Raw genomic sequence first — 26,058 nt, forward strand, 5'->3', positions numbered from 1 at the left:
GGGACTTAGAGTGGTCTTTAGCTTCTTTACCCACTGTAAAGTTTTACCATGCCCCTCGCTTTTCCATGCGAACAGAGTTGTTTCCTCTTTTCCTTGTTCTTCTGCAGCTTACTTGTTGCTTCTATCTGTCGTCTCTTAGTTTGCTCTGAAGTGCAATTCTCCCAGAGCAGGTGACAGTATTTCACTCTGAATGTATAGTACAGCCCCTAACATATAGGGATTGCAGTGTATAGTCCAAGTTAGCAGAGACTGAGGCAATACATGTAAGTATAATGAAAACTGTAAGTCCTGATCATCAGATTTTTAAGCTCTTTGCCTGTTCCTTCCTGCATGAAAAGAAAACTTTACTTGAATGCCTTTTTATATTCCATAACTTTGCACAGTCCTACCAACACAGCACCTGTAACCCTGTCAGGTTTTGATCCCCAGACCCTATCACTGATTTATTTACAAACATCCCTCTGCTGGTGTTTACAGATACAGACACTGAACTTTATTGACGTACCTCCGCTGTAATTCCTTGATTCGCACCATCAGGTTGAGGTGGCCCTGCGAATACTGCTCAATAACATCTCGGACATCATAGGGCTTTCTAGCTTGCTGTAAAATAAAAAAACCAAACATGCCTTTAAGCCACAAGGATGTAGGAATGGTCTGTGGTAATGCAGTAAGTTTTTTTTAACCCCTTTTAATACTGTGTAAACATTTGAGATACTTCATTGTTGCCAGGATCACACATTTTTTGTGGAATAATTACAACAGTTCTGATTTCATCCACCTTTTCGTCACTGCAGGACTGCATGCCTTTCAAACAATTATCCACTGAACTTGAGGCCAAAAGAACTTGGGGCCAAAAAAGGTATATCTGGCATTTTGCTCAGAAGTTTGTGGTCACTCTAATTTCTTCTGGAAATAAGGTTCATACTTCTCAGCCACCGAACAGTAAAGAGGTCTTTCACATGCACAAGCCCTTATTCTCAGTCAGCAGCAAGACAGCTGGACTTCTCAGTTCAGCTCTTGCCACGGGAAGGTTAAAGCAGAGTCCTGGTTGAAAGTGCATGACTGATTTCCTATTCCAGAAAGAGTGGCTGAGCTTTCAAATCTACTGGGAAATACTAGGAAAACACTGATGCAAGGAATGACCAGGAAGAAAGCCCCGTGTCCATAATTTGCACTTCATACATGGGAGCTATTAGCAATAAAACCGCTTTTGTGTAGTATTAAAGATAAAGAAAAAGACCATAATTTTAACCAATGAACACCAAGACTAACTAGAAAGCAAGTGAATTAACTTGTCGAAGTGCAGGGAAAAATTAAAAATATCTTAATCCTACATCCAGAAACTAGAGTCCAATCAGGGCCAGAGCTACATATAAGAAGCAGAAATGATGCTCTAAAACAGCAGAGAAGAGGAGTAGGGTGTAAACTTCACACATTAGACTGAACAGTAACACCTGAACTTACGATTTGGTAGAAAACTTTTTCTAAAAGATGTTAATCAAATCAGTCAAACAATAAATGATATGCCAGCAGGTTGAGGGAGGTGATTCTGCCCCCCTAATCCACTCTGGTGGGATCCCACCTAGAGTACTGTGTCCAGCTCTGGAGCCTTCAGCAACAGGAATGACATGGACCTGTTGGAGCTGGTCCAGAGGAGGGCCACGGAGATGATCAGAGGGGATGGAGCACGTCTCCTGTGAGGACAGGCTGAGAGAGTTGGGGTTGTTCAGCCTGGAGAAGAGAAGGCTCTGGGGAGACCTTATTGTGGCCTTCAGTAATTAAAGGCGACTTATAAGAAAGATGGGTACAGACTTCTTAGCAGGGCCTGCAGCAACAGGACAAGGAGTAATGATTTTAAATTAAAAGATGGTAGATTCAGACTAGATATAAGGAAGAAATGTTTTACGATGAGGGTGGTGAAACATTGGACCAGGTTGCTCAGAGAGGTGGTAGATGCCCCATCTCTGGAGACGTTCAAGGTCAGGTTGGACGGAGATCTGACCAACCTGCTCTAGTTGAAGATGTCCCTGCTCATTGCAGGGGGGTTGGACTAGATGACCTTTAAAGGTCCCTTCCAACCCACACTATTCTCTGATTCTGTATTTCTGACTAATTCATTATGCTGTCTATAGATATTCTGTAGATAATTTTCAAGGTTTAGTGAAAAACTTGGGAACGGATTACCATATAATATAAATTACCATAAATATAAATAATATAAAGGAGAAGTTGTAACTGTATTACAACTTCTCCTTTCTTGCATCTTTTGAGAACAAGGAAAAGTTTACAGTGGTAGCTTCTAACATATCAGAATTCGTATCCCATTTGAGGTCTCAGAAATATTTTGTCATCTGTACTTCAAAAGCTGGGGATGTCTCTATGCTGCTTAACCTTATTTCACACGCTGCAGGTTTTCCCCAATTCCATGCCACAGATACCTTCTTCTTTAAGCCCAGGGAAAGCAGGATACAAGATGAAAATCATACTGTGACACCTTCATGCCCTGCCTGAAAAGTAGCTCACACGTTTCAGGAATCATTACTTTAATAATATCACGTCATCAAACAAATTATATTTCAGTCTGCCAGATTCCCCACCGCCAACTGCAAACCTCGGCTGAATGTGAGATACTCTCTAGTGGAAGACTAAACAGGATTGGGAATTGCTTCAGTTTAACCAAAGAGCACACAGAATTCCCAAGAAGCCCAACTGCTTACACACATATAAATCATAACTAACATCCACAAAGAAAGAAATATGATTCAATGGTGGCATAGGCCCATAAGTCTTTCCATGGACTAGTACTGCAGGCATGATGATACAAAAAGAAAAAGAATTCTTGGATTATTTTTGCACTCTAAATAAGCAAGAGAGAAATCTGCAAAATCAGCTTGAAAACACAGGTTCAGGAAAGCAGTAAGAATAAAGCAGAGCTTTCTGCTGCCATCCTCGTACTCTGAAGCAGGTGTCTGACAATAGAAAGAGTAGGTACGTCCCTGCCTGTTTCTTATTTACTGGGCTGTTTCTTTCTCTTCAAAACAAGAGCTGAAAACCTGGAGTAAATAGAATTTATGAATGAAGCCTAATTCCTGAGTAGGATGGGGTATTTAATAGTCACTACTGATTATTCTGTAATTGCTTCACATTGAAAGCTGATCTTTTAAAGAGAAAATACTCTTGATGCTGATGACACGTTAGTTTTGTAAAAGGAAAAAAAGCCCTGCATCACGTAATGGATGAGTACTGAAGAAGCAAAAGTAGGAGTCAGGCCCACAGCTTCCCTTAACTTCTCTTTTTTGCTTTCGTCCCTCTGCTAATTAACCAATACTCATGGCAAAAATCTTCTTAAATGAGTTAAAATTTCCCTCATCATATATGAAAATTTGCAAAAGTTAGCACAAAAGCTAACAGCAAGTATTAAAAGTGCACCACTGGCCATTGCTGTTCCCCTGTAACTGCGTGCACAGGGAGGCAGACCCGGGAAAGGGAGAGAGGAATCCGTGCAAGGGGAATTTCTGGGAAATGTAACCAAATAACAGTCAAATAAAATGGGTAGAACATCCTTTGAAGCACAGGACGCTCTGAACTGCATTGTTTGGTACAGCCCAGTATGGTGATTAGAAAAGATTACACACACATTCATGATTCATACCATGACAAATGAATCACATAAGATGATGAATTATAAGACTATAAATGCAAGATTTTTCCAGTGGAATTGTAACAACCCAGGCAACAGTTACTCATGTCGTCAGTGGAACTGCAACCTGTATTTTTAGTTTATGCTATGTATAGAATATTTGCCGTGGTGAAAAACATAACACAAGTTAAAAACGTATTTTAGAAGGAAACTGATTTACTCAAAAGGAAAAATTTACATGGAAAGAGAAAAAAAAGATTTCAAAATGACAATGGGAAATGAGATCAAATCTCTGGTCTCTGGATCCGTGATGGATACTACAGTCGTATCCACGTACATAAGTCTTAAGACATTTAGAAACTTTCCTAACTGGAAGACAAAGGATATTTACTCATGAATCCAGCTAATGGAATAACTGAGTATGGTGATTTTCTTTCTGAAATTCAGTTTTAAGGTTAGACTGTGCCAAAGACACCTGCTTTATAACTAATAAATGAAATTCATTTTTGGTAGGTGAGGTGAACGAAGCCTAGAAAACCATTAGTTTCTAAGTACTGTTTTCCCTGTAATCTACAGAATGCTTCGTTAACCATGAGCCGTTCACCTTAACTGACGCACAGGGCTTGCATTGACTGCTACTAGAATATGATCTTTCCTACACAATTTGAAACAGACTTTACGAGAGCATAAACACATCCATAAAAAAAGGTATTAATTCTTTATAATAATATGCTGGGTTCTTACATGGACATCGTCATATGGACTATATTCAAACCTGGACTTTAAAATAGAGCATAATTTTCTGTTTTAATCCTACATCCTTCTTTTAAAGAGGAAATGATGGGCAAGTGCGATGCTTCACAAAGAATTGCTTTTCATGTCCTTTGAAATGTCTCCGTTTCCCTGTTTAGCTTATCTTTATTTATTTTATTTTATTTTTTTTAAACAGGAAGGCTCTTCTTTCTGACTTTTGTCCTTGTGGTGCCATCAGGCCCTATTATAAATTGAGCTCTTAAAAAAAAATAAAAAAATGTATCTCGGCAGCTTTAGGCATACAGGTGTATCCTGCAAACAGCTGGTATAGTTTAAGAACCATGCTGGGTTCATGCTGGGACCTATTTTCAAAATTTTCCTCTTCCTCTCCTTCTTCCTATGCTTCCCCCTCCCCAAAAGCTTCAGAGACATCTCTAAAAAGTACTCGCTTTTAAGTGCTGGCCTTGCAATTATTTTCCAGCTAATTTTAAGCATGAATAGTCCAATGGACTTCAGCTGAATTTTCTATAGAAAAAACAACCCCGAAAAACTCCTGGATTTTCTTTTAGGAAGATACATTTCACATAAACACAAAAAGCTTCGAAGGCAAATATCTAGCAGAAAACATCTATACAGACCTCTTCAACGCTGTAGGATACATTTTTAAAATGCATCTTGTGCTTTACCTTGATTTCAGATATTGCATTGGACTGGTTATTAGGAACTGTATAGTCACTACTTGGCACATGTTTAAACATTTTAATTTCTTATGACTATTTTATGTGCATACAATAGAACAAAGCAGATTTACAACATACTTTTGAGGAAAGAATAATGACAGTGATTATCTCTTAATTACAGGAGAGATTTTCAAAAGCACCTTGTGGCTTGAATTTCAAGGTGACTTTGTGCATTAAGTTACTTGGGTGCTTTTGAAAACTGTACCTTTGGTGCTCTCCAAATTTTTAAACTCGGTCATAACCCTGTATTCAGAAATTATGAAGAAGTATCAGATAGCCCCGATAGGTTCCTATTGGGACATTCTGCGTCTGACAAACAGCCGCGTATCCCTTGCACGCAGGAGTGCCTTGAGATATGTTTCACTTCAGCCTCACTGACGTTTTTAGTTCTTTAGTAACAGCTAATATTGATAGCTCAGGAAGAAAAGAGACTACTAAAGAAGGATGAGAGACAACCTTGTTGGAAGGACTTTGTAGATGGCCAAGACCAGGCCTTTTGCAGATGCGAAAGTGAGAGTACAACTGAGAAGCCAGATTAGCGACCGGGATACCGAGTACAACCGGGTTTTAAGTACGAACTGAATAGTCCCATTCTATTCAGTCAAATGCTTTTTCAGCTTCTATCAAATCATCTGCCGCAGGGGAGTTTTGTTTATTTGCCAGGTGGATAACGTTGCACACAGTGTTCAGGCATTTTCAAAATCTGTTTTTGACAAATACCACTCGGGAGGTAGATACATAATGTGTAGATTTCTTGTTTCTAAGCAGTTTAGTTAACACTAGGGCAAATATTTTATGATCTAAATTTATGAGAGCAATGATTCAGTAATTACCACGCAGCAAAGGATCACAATCAGGTTTTAGAATGAGAATAAATTAAAGTTTAATGGAACTGGCCGCATTTAGGCAGTTTTTCACAGAACAGCAGTGGGCACCCCACTGGAACGGGCCACGTCCCTTGCCAAGTTACAAGTGCTGGCCAGCAAGTGTTAAGGAGCTTCTCAACAAAATGACTATAAAATTGATTTTCAAGGAGTCCAGATATTGTGCCTGCCTTAATTTTAGTCTCATAAAAACAACAGGTGAAATGTGGCAGCAGGAACTTTCTGAAAGCACTCTCTTCAAGAAAACCCCGGACGTGGGAGATTTCAGCCTAAATGGTGACAGTCCGAATACATTTTACACAACTGAAACTAATTTCTCCAAAGCTCAGGCAAACTTAGCCATAAAGTGTTAGTAAAAATAAAAAGATTCAAAGTAGGAAATTGCTAAAGAATTCAGGCAGTGCTTCTACATTTCGATGAGGAAGTCAGAATCGTGGTTTTGAAGCGGCAGCGAGCGTCGGCTTACAGAAACAATGATCTCTTTGGACCATTAGTTGTCATCGTCATCATCATCTTTTTGATCCTAACCTTTGCGCCTTTCAAATTTGAAGGAAAAAGAACACCCTCCCTTTTCGGGGGGTCTAGATTAAGGGCGGAAAAGCTTTTTAGTCTATTGTAAGCAGTAGTGGCAAGGTCATATATGAAAATGGATGTGGGCAGTTAAGCCTCTCTCTCTTTGCATTTTCAGTTGTGAAGCCTGTTCTCTGGAGATTGTCCCTTATTAATTAATTTTACATAAAGCAATAAATTTCTTACATAAATAGAAACGTATATATTCACCTGGTTTAAATCAAGCTGAAGGCTGCTGACAGGTGTTTTTACTGGATTAATGAAATTGATTTAGAAACCACATTCTTAGAAAGTTTGCAGTCAGAATTTTTTATTCAGAGCAGGCAACGAGGCTAATTAGCTACTGTTAAATGCTTACGGTATCACAATATCACAGGAAGCGTATGTCAGTGAAGACTAGAGGAGCAAAGAGAGCCCGTATCTCACCAACTGGGAAGGAGGTCCCCTACCCATGCAGACAGGAGAAAGGAAAAGGAAGGAGAAACCTTCCAATACGCTAACAAATTTCCACCCTGGTTTCCTATCAGGATTTCATTATCATTGAGTAAGAGACAGAAACAAGGCTGAGGCAGTATTTTAATCTCTAATCCTACTGACTCAGCATGACAGTAACACGCAGCTCAGAATTAATGGAGACATATGAGAATGTTTGCACTGCGAGAAAGAGACAGTGATAACAGAGGGTTAAGGGTCAAGTCCATTAGCAGAAAATAACATTTTAATTCAGACTGCATTTCAGGAGTTTAGCCTATTTCCAGTGCATCCACAGTTGACTAACCTGCTGCTAAACAACCACGCTATTGAGGGAAGAAGAGAATAGTGGGTGTAGCTCACCATTACTGAAACGAATTGTGTTAGTCTCTCTTAAGTTTCTAAAAGAACAATGAATCAGGAGAATAAAAGGGTCTATTTAGAAAAGGAGTTTTTTTATTCACAACTCACCTGAAACTTTTTCTTTGCCACAAAATACTGCATCCTACGAATCACCTTAATTGCAGCACGATGGTGTTCTCGCAGCCTGCGGGAAAAATGAGGCAAGGTGAGCGGCGTGAAAGAGCATCTCCGTCCAGACAATAAATATAACAGTCTGCAGTAAATGCTTCACTAACACGTGAATGTGTAATGTAAGTAGTTGCGATTCAGCCTGGGAGCACAACACACTATTATGTTGACCTTCCCCACCTTTCAAGAAGGCTATAAAAATCCAGGATTTCATCTGACCTATGCTAGGTTTGCACACATTTCACAGTAAAAAAGAGGTGTCCACAAAACCTCCTCCTATGTCTAAGCAAACCTCCACCCATCTTTCCTGGTTTAATTGCCACAAAAAAAAAACAACCCCCCCAAACCAATCAAGCTTCTGCATATGCAGCCATGCACGGCTTTTATACACGGTCACTCTAGAAATCCAGCTTTTGGGGATTTTTTTGTGGTTTCTTTGTGTTGCTTTTTTTTATTTCCACCCCCAAGTCCTGTACAGTATGTTTCTTCACTTACACAAATTTGTTTTTCAAAAATTATTTAAAAAAACCCCAAAACACTTTAAAGATTTTTGACTCGTTGACTGCTAAACAATCCAAATGATCTTGTGGTATCTGGATGCAACATCCACACACAGTTATCCCAAAACCGAACTGTGAGGGCATATAAAGACAAAATGATCTGAAAGGTCTTTAAACAAATATACCCCCCTCTTCATGCACGTGCATATGAACTGAAAACAGAATTAAAAAATAATAATTTGCTCCTTGTACGTTAACAGATTTTCAGTCTCTGCAATTATTTTTTAAATAGTTCATTTAGAACAACAGATACTTGAAAATTTTCAAAGCTTGCAAAATGATGTATTTTCCTTCTTAACATTAAGATATCAAATCAAACATTTAAGCTGTGCCGATGATTTATTCTACTTGCTCTTATCAACGTGCTTGAATGATATTATTGCACAATCTCTATTTCCTTTTTAAATGCATGAATATCTAATATTTCTAACTCTTATCCCAAACCGACTTCTAGTGATGGCTTTGGGGAAGCAGCAATAAAAGCAGAGTTAGATATTCCAGATGTTTTATCTTCATAAATAGTGATAGACCGGCATATTGAGATGTCGCTAGGCAGGGCTTTCTGTACTGAACCTGACAGCATTCATACTCACTATGGGATGGAAAAGTCATACTTAAGTTCTGTACAGGTTTGGGTCTTGGTATGCTGTAGCGTGGTATCACACAAGCCTCGTCAGTTAAACATAACCTGGAGTTTTAGTGAGTATTCATGTATTTCCTCAGGACAGATTTCCCACAGCAAACAAAGTTCTGTATGTGGAAATGGTGGATATCTGTCCTTAAACAGCATGGCAGGTGTAGCTGGGGTGTTCCCCTTCTGAAAACTCACATTTTTAGTGGGAAGATGGCTTTCTGCAAAGCCAAAAACAGAATCAAAAAAAAAGCCCTCACTTTCTACTTGTAGATACTGCCTCTCAGGTGGTTTCTTTCTCTTACAGAAATTGTTCAGATTTAGCAATGACAGAAAAGATTACTTTCTCTGGATACTGTGTAAAATACGATCACTTTTCAAACTAATAACGTACAGCTTTTCACCACAGGCCTACAGATTGCTAAGACGGTAATTGTGTTTATGTAAAGTGACTGTGCCTCAACAGTTATGCACCAATTTGGGAATCTGCAGTTGGATCTATACAGGGAGGCCCTTCCCTCTTAACACCTTACTGCGGAGTCTCAGAGAGACTCTCTCCAGGTCTCTGCTCCCGCAGATCCCACTGCAAGATCACGGTTCATGTTATAAAAACAGAAATTTGCTCCTCCTAACTGGGATGGGTGCCTGTTTGGATCGAGTCCCAGTGAACGGAGTGAGCCTCATGCTAGTCCGTGGTATCCCTGTTCTGTGAGCCCTTGCTGCATCGCTCCGCTGCTAGGGACGAGGACAACTTCACCAAAAACCAAGGGAAATAAAGCGATTGGGGTTTTTAAAGTCCTGCTTCACAGAGACGGGAGCCCAAAAGATAAAGGCTGCTTAATTTGCTATTAAATATCAAAGGTGTGAAAGTGTAACTGTCATGCAGCTATCCATCATATACACAGATGCACACAAAAACATCTTATGACAAACAGAAATAAATTTCGATTGCAATAAAACTGCTGGTAGTATTTTGGTTTATGCCTCATTTCCTCCGGGGTGTTCTTCACAGTCCATTATTTCTGAGTGAACTATTTTTCTTTGGGACAGACGGTCACTAGTAAAGCAGACCAAATCCCTCATTCTCTATCTAGATGACGAGTCTCATCTATAAGCAAGACAGCTGGATAATAAAAACGATATTCGCCATTCAGCGAAAAAACAAAACTATACCACCAAAATGATTTTCCAATACAGCTCTTTCACATCAGTTATTGTTCAGTACTAACACGAACTTCCATGCCAGGAAGGAAAGTTAATAGTTTCATTTTATTCCTTCCCATTTCCAGCTCCAGTAGGAAACCTTACAGTAAGCTTGTTTCTGCTTATGCTGTAAAATCTAATTCTGCACAACAGGCTGTCCTGATTCCTCAAGATTAAATGCTTCTGCGATGAGGGAAGGGAATAAAGGATTTAATTAGTAGCCAAGGTTATGATTCACGGTTGTTTGATCTCTTGCAAACTGGTAACAAATGCTTTAGTAAATCGAGAGCTTAACCATTAACTGGCGATATTTGTTTGTTCAGCCACTTGTGACATCTCTGACTTCTGGTTACAGAATGGCTGTCTGCAACCTCTGGGGACATCAAGCACGCTCGGGTGCCAGATAGCCACTCAATACATTACCGTCCTCAGACCTTTCAGAGAGTTTCATGAATATGGGTTTTTTTTTTTTAGGAGTGTGTCAGGAAATGCCACCATCTGAGCGTGCTTACAGAGAGCAGCAGCATACCTTCGCTGTGTGTGCCTCCCCACAGCCAGCTGGAGACGCCCTTTGGAGAAGTACTGCCGTGCAGAGCTAGTCTCCGATGGCAGGGAAGGAGTTTTAGGGACTACTGGGATACTCCAGAGAGCACACCGGCTTCAGCATAGCTGTGGGAGCTAAGCTCTCTTGCAACTGAAATCCCTCATTTTTACATGTTTGGTTTTGCCCAACTTTGGGAGAAAGCTTGTTTGATAAGTGCAGTAGCATCAGGGTCAGCAGACAAGGTTTTTGCCCTTGTGTTAACGAAGCTATTTTCCTTATCCGAGTGTTCGTCAGGCTTTGAGCCTCACCATTGTTCTCATGATAACAGGCATCCAAAGGGACTTCCAATCACCATTTGAGCGATTCCAATAACCATCAGCACATTACCTTCAAAAATAAACTGAAGTAGTTTGTACGCCCATAAAACCAAGCTAAAGATTACTGCTTCCAATACTAGACAACATCTCAGCCTGCACCTTTCCGAAGAAAAATTGCCAATAGCTTTCACTGGCTACCAGCAGTTTTCTTTCTCAATATAAACAGGACGTCAAGATCACCTTGAACACGGCGCATACTACGTGACATTTCCCGTGGACTTAAACTCAGAATTAGGTCCCAAAGCCACCGGTGAAGCCATAACATTGTCAGAACCCACAGGAATGATCCAGAAGGGTGAAGGAGGATATAACAGCTCATCAAGAACAGAAAACCATCCCGGTGGTAATAGGGTCGATAAATTCATACAAGCCTGAATTATTTGTAGGTATAAACTAGGTGTGCTTTATTTGTGCATTGAAAAAGTAACCTGTTGCAGATGCAGGCACTCCTCAAAGCATAAGAAATCAAGGCAAAAAAAAACCCCAGCAACAAAATATAATGGATTGAGCACCTACATTACAGAAGAAAGCCTGACAGAATAAAAAGACCAGAAATCATTAGTTTTTTCCTGCCTCCTTTTGTTGTTAGGATACTTAACCTACGACAAGTCATTTGGAGGAAACCTGATCTCTTCATTAGTCCATCATAAATCTGGACTGGAATTTCACATAATTTGGAAAACAAGCATGTCGAAGAACTTCAGGTAATTTTACAAACGTTCTCATTTGGTTGGAAAGTTGTTGTACATTTACAAATGCTCCAAACTATTGTAATGGAGCTACTTCTACATTTCATCGCAGTATTATTAATTTTTCACGACACGGCCAGCCAAAACCTCAATAGGTGTCCCACGGCGTGGCTCACTCCCCAGCCCCGCGCTCACCCACAGCCACAGTGAATGTCACCGGCTTCAGCCAGCACCGCCTGTCTCCTTCCTGCAAGGGGACCTGCAGGGCCACCCCAGAACACTTTCTGGGACCAAGGCTAAGATTTTTGGCTACAAAAAAACAAGTGGCTCTACAAAAAAGGAAGTAAGCAGTTACACGGTTTGGTTGTTTTACATTTCAAGAAAAATAAAAACTTTTCTTTTTTTGAAATTAAGTTTTACAAGATTAATCCCTAATCTGAAATACACAGGTTTTTTTTTTCATTAAAGAACAAGAAAGGAAAAACAATTACTAATTAGAAATATTTATTGTCCTTACAAAGCTGCTGAATTTTATATCAAATCCTTAGTAATGCCATTAGAAGTTTGTTGCCCTTTTCATCTCAGGAAGGTGTTGTACATATTGGTTTAGTGTTAACAGAAATATTAAAGCAACAAGACAGAGGAAAGGCGCTGCTGATATCCTATTTATAACACTTGCCTTTTTGTTCATTTGTGGAACATTTTATTTTCAGGGCCATAACGTCTGGCGCAGACCTCCCAACGTACATGGACGCTGATATTATCGGAGCTAAAAGTTCAATGCTGTCTATTCAGAATGAGTTTAACAAGAACAAAAACTCAGTAGGAGTGAGACACAGATTTATAATATCTTTTACAAAATGCCCATTTCTCAGTAAACCTAACACTGATTTGAAGTCAAGCTCAGTTTTCAAACATATTTAAATTCTCTGTAGTCATCTTGAATTTCTGACTTAAGACAGAGCTAAAGTATTAAGAAAGAAGGCTGAAGTCGGTTGGCCTGAAGTTCTTGGCACTAATCATTATTTAGACTTGAACTTTATCTTTAACACATCAGATTTTAATAATATGTTGTGCATGTGAACTGAAATATTTTTTCCATTCAGGCACTGAAAAGCGTTCCCTGTCAGAGAATCTGGTGGATGAGGTTCAGAGTAACTGCATTAAGCCATTTCATTAGTGTGTTTAAGTCTAATGAAATCTTTCATCATTAGTCCTCCAGGCGCTTTTGGTATAGAATTTGCTGTGGCTCAAGGTTATTCTTGTCTTTTCACACATTCTGTCATTCCCTGCCCATTACAGTTGATGGGAGTCTCTCCGTACCGGGCAACATTTTCGATGCAATAAATTGGAAAGGATTAGGTTGCATTACGGTGTATTCCGTAATAGGAAATGCTCGATCACCGTACCAGAAAAAAAATCAGAATCACTGATTATTTCAAATAATGTAGGCTACCCAGCTTTTCCTTTCATTTGTTGCTAGAGCTTGGCAACTGTTTTTTTGCCATCATTATGATACATTTATCGGCACCTCTCAAAATACACCCTGGCCCATAAATGATTCACAAAAACCACCTTAAGGACAAACCAGTAAAAGCTGCCCAGAAGTGTTAGAAAAGTATGACAACACTTGAAGAGCAAACCAGTTTACAAAACTGAAGTTTTATTAAATGGGCTTCAACTGAGCTTGGTGTTTACATAAATGCTCCCAGAACATTTTCGATGTATGAATGTATTTATTTTTAATGGACAAACGTTCTTTACTAGACCATGCCCCTCTGGACTTCCCATCCATTCCTGAAAGCAAAGTTAGAAACTAGAGATAAGCCAAATGAAATGAATTCAACTATTCCCCACAGCCCTCACCTCCAGGGTCTTCACAGGTTTAAATGCAATAGGAATACAGAAATAACAGATATCGTGTAGAACAAGGAGAATCACAAATAGCAGGTAAGCTACATTTTTAAAACTTCTTTAGAAACTTGGGCATTCTAGTAATTACTGGAGAACATGTAGTCTGATTACAAAAGATCTACGTCTACTGAACTCTTATTTATGCTTGCAAACTGGTAATGGACAGGTAAGATTTCATCAAATGCATTTGTTCATCTAAGCACTGAATAATTCAATGTCAACCTCAAATGATTTCTATGAAGACATTTGATTAATAATTTCTATAGAATAATATGTTTCGGATGTTTAATTTTAAAAACACAAGCTGCTTTGACTTAAATGCACGTCTCATAATTTAATTTCTGTTCCCTATGTAGGTTAATTGCTGGGGCTGACTTCCCATAGGAGTATTAGTGATTATAAATTAAAAAAAAATTGCTCTGCAAGAATACTCTGTAAGGGTAATGTCAAATTCACACTTTTGGTGAACCCTTCAGCCAGTAAACATCTTGATTATTATTTATTGAATGTGAACGTAGCCCAGGGGATTAGCTTATGCTGAATTAACTCTTCCCCTCAACTCCCAACTATTGGTGGTTGTTCTTTTTTTTTATTTAAAACATGTAATTTTAAATCCACAGTCATCTTTTAATGGATTTGTATTTTATTTTACAGCAGCTTTCATGTCTCCCTTCTCAAAAGTCATGGGCTTATCTCAGAAATCCTTTCATGTAGTTATAGCAATCCTCTTTTCTCCACAGATAGTCTGGTTTAGCTTGGTTTGTGGATTTTTAAGGGACATGCGAAAGAGAAGTTAAAAAAATATCATTGCCTTTGGAGGATTTTGATGTTTTAACACCTTCAGTTAATAATAAAAACAGCCTACTATTGTAAGAAATGCTTTAAAAAGGAAAAAAAGTGTGTAGGTTTTTCACAGTCATGCCACTGGAGCGTGGTACATAAGTGGGGGAAGCCATCGGAGAGATGCAGCCTCCCCGTGGGGCGGGCAGCTCAGCAACCACAGCTCGGAGCGTGATGGGATCTCCCCAGCTCCCAGCTGCGTCTCAGCAGGGTTGGAACTCTGGCGTACAGCTGGAGAGGGCACAGGCGCTGCCTTCAGCACAGCACTGGGGATTTTCTCCTGCTTTGGGAGCCTTCGCGCAGCTGGTGGGAAACCTGATCGGCCGCATTTGGCAGACCAGGAAGAATCTCGAGCTCTCCACCAGTGACCTGGGAGAGGTGGCCAAGGGGCAGCGGGGAAGCAGGAGGTGGGGGTTTCTTACAGAAAGGGGAAAACAAGATCAAGTGACTTGACTTGTTTCAGGCACTAATACCAATCTGAGACTCGGAGCAACTCTGGAAAATACAGCTCATCAGTCTAGCCCTTTAAAATAAGCTCATATCAAGGCAATCTGAAATGAATATTTAACTGCAGGCCTGAGAACGGAAAGAACCATTGCTCTCCTGACCTGGAGTTAACACAGGTAAAAATAATAACTGCCATGTGGATCAGCAAGAGATGGCACAAAGCACAGAAGTTTTTCTGACAGGGAACACAAGTCTCACGAGGGGCTTGGCTTCGTAACTCACCCATAGTACAAACTCTCTACTATCTGTACTGCTGCACGATGACTATATTACTGTAACTCAAGGTAGATCATTTTACAACCGAATTTTCAAGAACAGCTCTCTGCAAAGCATTCGTGTGATGCTGGGAGACCGGACACAGGATAAGGAAGATAAACACACCATTAAGAGCAGTTTTCAAGCAAGCTGACTCTCTGCTCTATCCCCAGTTGTCCCTCTATTCCTCAGCAGATCCTGACAAATAAAACCAAAAATGATTTCCAACTAAACAGAAGAGGATCCAGAATAGCTAAACAGCATAGGATTTTGGAGTGCAACGCTCAAATTTGTTCATCTTCTCTTGAGGGAAATGGTCCAACACATAGTACATCTGGAACCAAGATAAACTGCTGTAGCTAGAATCGAGATCATGGATACGTTTTCAGAACCAATGGTATGCCGGGGCAAACAGGTGTAGCATCAGAGGTTTCCTTTGTGGCCTGCCCACAACAATGCCAGCTAAGATATAAAAGTTTGTGTTGAAATCAGGCAAGAGCATGAGATTTCTTGTACATCCTAAATCGTCTTTGCTGTGTTTTTTCACAGTTCTGTTTTTACTTAGGTCTGTTACCAGGGTATGAGAAGTTGCACAAAGGACATGGGGAAAAAAAAACAGGCAGACAAAATTATTTTTGGAAGGGACCAAAATACCCTGTAGAGAAAGCAGGACAAATATAAAAACCAGTTCCCATTTCTGTCAGAATTGGCTGTTGTTCCCCAACTTTGGTGGTATCAGTATAAAATACCAATTGATGTAGATACCCGTATCAAATCACAGTGAACCTTTATTCAGCTCTTCACTCTCTGTATCTTGAGAGTGAGTCAGAAGGCAGTTGCTTTTTTACACGCTTTCAAGGCCAAGCAATTTGAGAGTAACCTAGACACAAATGAGATCACAGATAAGTAAATAATAACGTATGGCATTGTCTTACAGACATAGCCTGACACGTTAAACTCTTTTTCTAAAGAAGCTGAAGACAGAACACAACAGGACTGTAGTTCAGCGCACACGGAAAGCCAGGGATATTATTATCTTGCAGCATCTAGTTAAGCGCAATATTTTCAGATTAAAAAAATACTTTTTGCAGAGCTTGTCATTCATGGCTCCGAATCATACAAGGATATGCAGGGCTACAATCAGTGATACTGAGAAGAAATACCTGCATTGCCTATGGTTACTTGCTTCTCTATTGTTGGCCTATTAAACTTACAATAACCTTCGAATATTAAACCAGCTGATGCTACACTACTTCATTATGCTCAACAAGCTGTTAACACTGCGCGGTAGCTCTTTGTTGTATTTGTCGTAGGGAGTTACAAGCCCACGGCAAACTCAAGGCGGAGTTTGGCTTTTCTATTTGGCTTAAATTGCATTGCCCAGAACACGTATCAGATACAACCGGTACACAGAAATAGCTGTGTACGAGATGTAAAAGCATCAAAATTATGATCAACTCATTAAGAATTCTCAATTATTTGTTTCCACTCTACATACTACTTTAACATGCTAATTCAATGATGTGTATCCCACATCTTAATTAAGAGTCATCATGTCATACTACTACTAACATCCCAGTTAACCTTTCATTTTGAGACAAAAGAAATAAGCTTTTATTAGATCAACTACTGACACAGTTCATAGGGGATCAATGGAAGGTCAAAACAATATTGCATTGCTACTTATTTAACCTCACACGATGACTTTAGCCAGAAGCTCCTTCAGTTTTTCCCCCTCATCTCAGTGAGATGCGTATTTTTAAATAATGGTGAATAGACACAAAGAAGTTATTTTTTATTTGTAAAATCAATCATAGGCAAGAGATTAGATTCACTCATACACCCTCACAAGTTCAGGCTATTCTACCATGGCAAAATAGGTAAATCAAGAGAGTATCTCAGCTGTTCAACACAAATGAAAATCATTACCCAGTTGCGACTGACAAAATAAAGCAGCTCTCCTGTTGCAGAGACAGGAATTACAGCAGGAAGAAACATCTCAAAGAAAAAAGCCATTGACCTGAATAGCGATATTTACATTCCCCAAATCAGTGACAATACTATTTCAGAAATCATAACATTTTCCATGTTGTTTTCTACTACAGAGATGACTGGCAAATTCGCCTGCCATTTAATAAAGAAAAAGAGAAGATGGATGGCGCCACTGCAAAGCTGTTTCTAAGCGTAATATTCTGAAATCATACCATATCAAAAAATACTCCATCATTGCCACAGAAATCAACTGAAAAACATGAGGCCAAATCCTGTGGTGATTTACACCATGAGACACTAGAAGGGTCTGGAAGGTGATGGACTGTTAGGTCACCGTGGCTTCTGGCCTGCCATCTCTGTAGGGGCTCTGCATGGAACTTACGCAGAATGATATAAGTGTCTGCTCACAGCTGCACTTTTTAGTGGGTGTATCCTCCAAAAATAAAGTGATAGAAGACTAAAAACATAAGGGTGTTGCTACAGTTTGTGCAAGCAGCAATGAAAAGCATGGCAAACCTTGAACGAATAGCATTAGGACAAGGGGACTTCGCTTCCCATGCCAATACCATCACTTCGAAGAAAAAAAACAGTTACAAATGTAGTTCAAAACTGCAATTTTTGCGACTGGAAGCGTTCTCAAGGATTTGTTATTTTACAATGGTGGAGAAACACATGGGATTTAAACTTGTGGAGAACAGCCTTTTCCTATAAATCACAGAGCGTAATCTGAAACCTAGAAACAGCACAGGGGCTCACATTTATGGATTTAAAACAGATGAAGAGCAAGCATGCTCTTAACCCTTTCCCCATAATTTCTTCCCAGAACAAAATGAAAATGAATATGCAAGTACTGAACAGAAATCAACTTAGTAAAAATCAAGATGAATACAGTCCTGTAAACACCGAAAACTTCAGCTCTTCGACCGACTTCCCTAAGGACACAAGCACAGAATTGTCCTAAAGCAAAGCACTGTAAAACAGTTACAGCATAATCCACTATTCGGACTGTTCTTTCATCAACTTTTATTTAAGCAGTTTATCTTGTTGAGATTAGGATCTCTCTTATAGAGCAAGACCTGGCAAACACAGGCCTCTGGTTTTGAATATCAGGCTGTATTTCACTGGGAAAGAAGTAACTAGCAGCCTGTCGTCTCACCGTAAGGTTATAAACTCCTTAATCAGGCAATAGGAGAACTAATACTAACACATTAGCGGTAATTTCTCTTCAGAAATATGTAAGAGCATTAAGATGATAAAAAGAGCGTTTATTTATTGTCTTTTAAGATCCCCAGCCATTTCCCTATCATTTTTGCCTTTCTTATGGCTCACTGGACAAAAAGCACTGCAAACCCAGCACAGCCTGTTCAAACTTGAATCCTAATATCTAGCCCCCTTTTTTTTCCTTTTTTTTTTTTAAATAAAAAAACACAGTGCAAAAGAGTTGATTGGAATATCAGCATTGCCAAGAAGCACTAGTCTGTACCTTGTCCAGTACTTCCAGAAACTCACTCACATACGTGACACAACGGTATGATTAAAAACAGAAACGTGCTCGGATTGAAATAAAGTATGATGGTACGTCATGTTAAATCTCTACACCAATGTAATATTTTAGAGTAAATCCTAACGAAAGCAACCCAGGACAGTTGAAAGGAGGAGAAGAGAGGTAATTCTAAGCTTAATGCAACATCACTCATCTGCATCCACAATATTTGCTCACGGTAATCCAACCTCTGTCCCTTTATTGGCTGCAGTTCATGTCCATGTGTCCTGATGAAAAGCTCGGGTATTTCTGTACTTCACTGAAAAGGCTGCAATTCATAGGAAAAATGCCTCTAAAGTGGCAACAATGGGCAACTGAATCTTTTTCAAGTGAAGAAATAACTACCTGAGAATGTTAGAAAAACGCAGCATGAAATGAATTCAGTCTTAGCTACTGGGCATGTTGTGGGAGCATCCAAACTATGCAGTCATGGCTAAAATTTTGTACTACAATAATAATCAGAGACAAAACCTAAAAAAAAATCCAAGTCCTTGTTCTAAATAGCTTGCTAAGACTGATTTATGTAATTGTACTTGCAAAGAAAGATTTGGGAAAACACCATTGTCTCTTACAACCGACATTTGATATGTCAAATCACGTGTCAGCAAATCTCAGTAACCACAATAGTCACCACGACCTTTTTTTGGAAATTGTTTTAAACCAAAGACTGACTTTTTCACAAACTCATTCTTTGTTGAAAATTTAAGATTAGACCCTGAACTGCTTCACCTTCATCCTATTCTTGCTACAGGTTTTTAAAGCCACAGTCCAATTTCAAATATCATCTCCCTTGCTTCACTTTAGTCCTGCAGATGCTCAGATCAAGATCTCATCTTTGTCTCTTGTGAACCCAAGCTCATATTTGGATACAGACACTTTCAGACTGGGATTTCCAAATCCCCACTGGGATTTCCAAAGATGTCTATCAGCCCATCTAATTAGGTTGGGATACATAGTTCTGAAAAATCTCATGAGGTACCTAAAGAATTGTGACAATCCGACCTGTTCCATATGTAACCAGATGTGCAAATTGTACGAGTATGAAGGACAAAGCACTTTGCAGCTTGAAAGCCACCAAAAATATGGACTGCATGACACTTACCGAATTATGTGTTCAAAATGACTAGCTAGATAAACCCTTCTTTAAAGCAGATCCCGTGCAAAAGCTCCTGCCTGAAGGTACCGAGTTGCTTTGAAGCCCCTCATCTCACCAAAGCGGGTGTAGGACTCGATGCGCATGAGTCGCCTTATTGAAGTCAAGGGGAGAACATGCGCTTGAACTTACACACTTGTTTTGCATATCGAGGGATCAGTAGAAACTTGAAAAATTTGTACACATAAAAAAACTTTTAAGATAGAAACATTTGAGTTCTCCTGTTTTAGCTAATAGTTAAAGAATATACTGTGTTATTACTATCGCAAAAAGACAGGAGAAATTTTATGAGCTGATATGCTGGAGACAGAAACTGGCTGGGACTAACTACTCTGGTATGTGAACTCCGTTTCTGTGGCTTCAAAGCATAAGAACAGCTCAACAACGTATTTTTTGGCCTAGAGTCATTCTTTAGCAAGTCAGATATGGAAAACACCATGTGTTTTAATTACTTTCTCCCTCTCAATTCAGAAACTGTTAATAAGCCTGTTGTACCTTTCAAGTTAAGTTCTGTTACACAGAAAAAAAATGTTTTGCTTAATATTCCTATCTCATTGTTTAAATATGTGATTATGTTTACAGAATGATTTAGAGTCAAGTACTTTGTTAAAAATATCATCCCACTTTGTAACTTTACAGTTTTGCAGCTCACATTTCTGCAAAGTAACATTTCCTCGATAAGGGTTGAGCATCAGCTCAAGTACACTCAGTGCAGCAGCTAGGAATCTCTTGATCCTGGCCAGTTTTAGGTGGGCTCTATTTACTCTAGAAATCTTTTCTTCAGTGTTACCAATGCAGTCAAGGAATCCAGTAGTCAAAGAACTAATAGGACAGTGCATTTCTCTTGGCAGTATCAGCACAGAGAGAATTAAATGGAAATGAGAACTAAACTACCAATGTCTGGAAGAGCGACTACAGTCCAGGACAGTCATTTGAGGGAACACACTAGTAGTGGAATTAAGGAGGGCTCAGCATTGCCACCATTTGTGTTATCGTTGTCTGAGAATCAGGACATTCCCACCTCAAGATTAACATTTTACATCGTACCACAAAACACAGAGCAAACGTTACCTAGGAAAGCAGAAAGATACCTTGCTTGGCTGTGATATTGTGAACTACTGTGATAATTTACTTTTTACACATGCACCCCTCCCAAATGTCTTACCTGCAAAAGAGGTAGAATCAGAAACAAATGGCCAAACCCTCAGCTGGTTCAAATCAGAGCTCCGCCGATTTAATTAGATAAGCAATTCTGACAGTCTTATTTAAAAGAGCACTGCATCAGGCTCTCTTCTTTTCCCTCCATGGCACTGTGAGCCAGCTCTCTTCTCGAGCCGCCTTCCTTCACATTAGCTCTTGGCCCCTCTCTTCTCCTCTGACTTTGTTACACTTTCCAATTACCTTTTTCTCCCTGTTATGTTTTCTGCATCCATCTTGTGGCTCTTCCTCTCCGTTATATCAGCCATAAGTTACTAATCTCCATTTTCACAGCCCTTCATAGCCTGCTGTGACCCTAGCTATTAAATGTCACGAGCGTCTTCACTCTTGTGCCATCACTCAATAATCATGCAGGGATGTTTCCACACTTCCTCCCTTCCCACCTAGCGACACTGCAGTATAACTTTTTTGTGTTTCTCCTTACTCTTTGGCTGCATGACGTCTCTTCACAATGGAGTGCAACTCAGAGAATATACCCCTCATATACTGAGAAGCACAAACACTAAATAGAAAACAGCAAAATTAGGCTTTCAGTGTAGTTATTAGTTTTGCAACTGTGCTTTCTGTGTTAAACTAACGATAGGGATGCCCTAAAACCAAGCAAAAACGTGTTCATTCAAAGTTTTGTGAGATTTTGTGAGGGTTTTTTTTTGAGGAAAAAGGATTTATCAAACCACAGTAGCACCTCCTAGTAAACACTTTACAGATGCACTGGTAGTAAAGACCATAAATTATTTCCAGCTTTGAATTATTATTTCATAAAAATATCCATTTGTATAAGCTAACGTACATAGTAATATATGTATATGAATATTCATTTAATACAAGGCAAGTAAGTTAATGTACGTTGCAGACAAGAACTGGAGAGAAAAGGAGTGCATTTTGATTTTGAAAATACCAGAAATGAGAAGGTATTTTAAGGTGACGAGAAGTTGAAATCATGATTAAAAGGAAGACTTTCAATAAACATTAGCAGTGATTCCCCACCGAAAATCTTCTGAGAAAGTGGGGAAAATCAGTAGTAGTTTTCTACCAGCTACTTCTACACCTTGTATATGCCTCTATATCCATGAGATCTGCACAGGCGAAGAGCAGAGAGGAGAGCAGGGTAAGATACACAGGAGCACTGAAACAAATTTCACCTCATTTGTGCTCTGGGGCACCACAGAGGTTTTAATAGGACTGAAGCTGCTAATGAGATGCCGCCGTCAAATGAAGAGCGGAGAGTTACCTTGAGAGTTTACATTATTCAGGTCTTTCATTTCAGTCTTTATTATTACAGCTCTGCTCACTTTGGGGATCGAAAAACGATTAGGAATTTTGGAATGATGCTGAAAAGCATGGGAGCAGGCATGGCCTTATGAGTCCATTCTGTGCAGGTTTAACGCCGCTTTGCTCCCAGGCTTGTATGGAAAGAGAAAGCAAACCAAGCGTATTCTGGCTGCAGATGGTGCAGTTTCAGCTAAGCCAAGCTCTGCGGCTGTATTTGCTCTTCCCCCTCATATGACCTTTTAATTAATATTATTTTCCTCTCCTTCCAGTTTATGAAAGCATGCTCTCACTGGATTAGTCTACTGAGACCTTAACTAGAGTCCGAGCAATACCGTAGGTATTTCTGCAAATAGGTAATCACGAGGATCTAGGCTTATCCACATTCAAAAGTGGAAGTGCTTGGGATATTCCCCCCCTTTCTCTTCCTCTACATTTCTTTATTACTCAACTTTTGCGAGGCTTCCAAAATACAGAGGAAAGAACAAACGTTAGAAGAAAACTGAAGTTGCCTTTTCTCCCAGCGTTTCTGAGTTTGTATTCATTTTCCTGGAGATTTGCTGATGAACAGCTCATGTATCCTGAATTCCACTTAAAAATCCTATTAGATCTCCTATAGGAAGAAACTACTGGGTCATCGTAACAGCTAATATCACATCATTAACACAGTTTTAAATATGAACTGACAGCCTGGACAGAATGCAAGGAAAAACAAGCTGATAAATTGCTTAAAATTCAACCAAAACCAGACGAATCACAAACAAGTCTGGGTAACGGAGTAGGTGACTACAGGCAGACTCCCCAACGCCCTGGAGTGCCGTGATGGGAAGCCCTTAAAAAACCAAATCAAAACCACAAAACACAAAAAGACAGGGCCAGGCACCGCCAGCTCCTCGCGGGCAGAAAATGCCTGGTGACAGCGTTCAGGACACGGTGACTCCATCTGTGCGCTTCAGAGGTCAGGGGCTCGGCAACGACTTTTTTCGAGCCAGGCCTGGTGTCTGTCGGCAAACAGCTCTGGGGAGCTGTGGCTGCAGCTTGTCCTGGGGGCAATTTATCCCCTGTAGCAAGGCCAGCGTGAGACCTATGAAAAGTTACATCTCTTAAGAGCAGCAGGGCTTAACGCCCAAGGCAAACGTGCTTTTTGCAAGAATTTCAGCCTCTAGCACCTCTTATTAACTTTGGATTTTTTTAAACATACTAAATAAATTCCTAAAGATGCAGACAGCCAACTAACCATAAAACACTTAAGCAAATCCTACCTATTACCCAGCTGTCTCAGAGTTGCTTTATACATTCATGATTCTGTTCTTTAATTCAAATAGAGTTAATTTCTCCTAATCTCAGACCAAATCAGAAACAAATGGCTTGGTCTTTGGAAAAGTCTTGGACTTCTTACATTTAAAAAGGTTTAAGTATCTTTTCTTCATACTATTTTTTCTGTTCTCAAGCTAAGACCTAAAGCACCAATGATGAAATGCCACAATAAAGAACATTTTCACAGAATTTCCCGTCTGAATTGGAAGCGGCAAAAAACAAACAAACAAAAAATCAGCTCCAACTCTTTTCCCACAAGACTTTCATGACCCAGTTTGAAAACTCTTGAGATTGTCATGAGTCTGAGAGACTCCATATGAGACAATCTTTACTCAAATCTCTGAATGTTTATCCATTGCTAATTTTATTGAGAAGACTAAGATAATATTGCTCTCTAGAATGGGTTATCAAATGGGGATTGTTTAGCCTGTAACCAGATCGCCTCTGCCTAGGTTTATGTGGAAATCTAAATAGCCCTAAGTATATTTTCCTCCCTATTTTTTAAGTTTAAATATTGTTCTCTTGAACAGTATTTACATGTGTTGTCTGTGTGTACATGTACGTAAACCAGATAAAATAGAGCAACGACAATTTTTTTTTTTTTTAATTTGGATAATTAGGTGACTAAATTGAATTTGTGCTGTTTTTTTTCATGTAATTTTTTTTTTTTCTCCAGCAGCACGGAATGGCCTGGAACGTTTTACCTTATGCAGCAGCCTGTACTGACACCTCTTGCTGCAGTTTCCCAAGGACACATTAATGCCAAGCAATTAGGGCAATTATTTGGTTACAGTCAGGCATAAAATAAAGGCCACAGAAAATGATTTTTCATATTGGACTGTTTTCCTGAATCTGGGCAGAAGCAAAGGCTGTTACGATGTATATTACTGCATAGCAACTGCAGGGCCCTTAAACAATACTCACCCCTAATATTCACATTCAGATAAAATTAAAGTGCTAATGGGCTAAGACAGTTTTTTATAGCACAAAGAGCTGTCCCAAAGCTTTTTTTATTCTAATACTTGAAATTGTTAAAGCAAAACACTGTTAAAGTTGACCTTCAATTACAATAATGGGCATTTCTTAAATAATTATAGCTGCATCACGAATTAAACTATGTCCAAACTATATCAGGACAGTCCCTTACCATATTGACTTCTTACAAAATAACTATATCTAAGGCGGCTAAAAAACCCATCCAGTTTTCAAAAGATAGTTTTTTATGATTTTGAATTTCAGAAACATGAACCTCTATATAAAAAAAATGGAATCTCGCTTCCTCTCATGTTAAACAGTGCACCACAAAATGATTTATCAATAGCGGTAGCACACTCCTCACAGCTTTAAGAGAAAAATACCTTCATTTTCTTCCCCTGTGGGTGTATATAAATATATATACAGTGTGTATATAAATATATATATATGTTTGCTTGATTGTTGTTGGAGTGCTGCTACCAAACTACAGGTTTAGTTCAGTTTGTTTTTTTTTTTCTTCAGGTAAGGAGAATATTAAAGCAGTTGGTTTGAAGGAAAAAAAGAAGTGGAATACAAAATGGAGGAAATGCTGTATCCTGTAAATAAGGTCAGGCCCTTTCAAGTTTGTTGATTCTTGCAAGGATTTTATATACAGGACCAACATATGGTGGTGGTGGTTTTCCACGTAAAACCAAAGCAGATAGATATCTAACTCGAAGGCCCCAAAGACAGAAGTTCAAGTATACTATTCAGTCAGTGGCAGTTCAGAGAATTTAAGTGAGATAGCTAAAATAACTGGAATGAATTCACTGGAACAAAAAATCTGCCCTATTATGTGTTACTCGTATATGTTACTCAGTTACTAAGACAGCCTTAAATAAAAACATGTGGATTATATAATAACATATAATTGTTTAGTTTTTGTAATGTACTCTCACCTAAGTAGATAATTGGCAACGAGAACTGAACATGAGAACTTTTGACCTGAAAGCACATAGGTTTTTTTCTGAATTCAACAAGAACATACTCTCTCTTTTCTCAAGGCTTCAAACAATTTACAATGGTAATGAATCTTTTATTAAAAAAATGTGCTTCGAGAAGATTGAATAGTTCTTGGAAGCTCAGGAAAGGTATCCAGCATGGTGGTATTTATCTTTAAACGGGAAAAATGACAACATAGATGCTGGCATTGCCAGTGCTCAAATCAGAGTTCAGGAAATACCAAATGTATAATCACCTGTTAGTGAAAAAGAACCAAGGGAATGTCAAGAAGAGCCACCTTTATGCTTTTGTTTTTTCACGCATCCTAAACTTAAGTGTTCAACTGTGCCTTCACACCAGTTCTTCAAGAGAACATAAAAGGCCGAGAGGTCACAAGACAAGAGGATGTGCTCTAAAATTATTTCATTTTCATCCACTTGTGGAGAGCTGTTCTTTGACAAAGGTTAGCACAGTTCTGTGATGGGGTAAAATCTTGGCCTG

The 26,058-nt window shown here is 39.2% G+C and overlaps 1 protein-coding gene across 4 annotated transcripts in view; it reads right to left on the minus strand.

Annotated features, from left to right (window-relative positions):
• KCNQ1 (potassium voltage-gated channel subfamily Q member 1) overlaps window positions 1–26,058 on the minus strand; it is a 363,171-nt gene that overhangs the window by 110,771 nt on the left and 226,342 nt on the right. For all 4 annotated transcript variants that reach the window (XM_054198522.1, XM_054198520.1, XM_054198521.1 and 1 more), the window contains 2 exons: window positions 7,530–7,605; window positions 506–600 (listed from right to left, as the gene is read on the minus strand). In XM_054198522.1, coding sequence (XP_054054497.1) covers window positions 506–600; window positions 7,530–7,605 — 171 coding nt within the window. The remainder of the gene's footprint in view (window positions 1–505; window positions 601–7,529; window positions 7,606–26,058) is intronic.

The sequence above is a fragment of the Rissa tridactyla genome, chromosome 4, assembly GCF_028500815.1.
Source record: "Rissa tridactyla isolate bRisTri1 chromosome 4, bRisTri1.patW.cur.20221130, whole genome shotgun sequence".
NCBI lineage: Eukaryota > Metazoa > Chordata > Aves > Charadriiformes > Laridae > Rissa > Rissa tridactyla.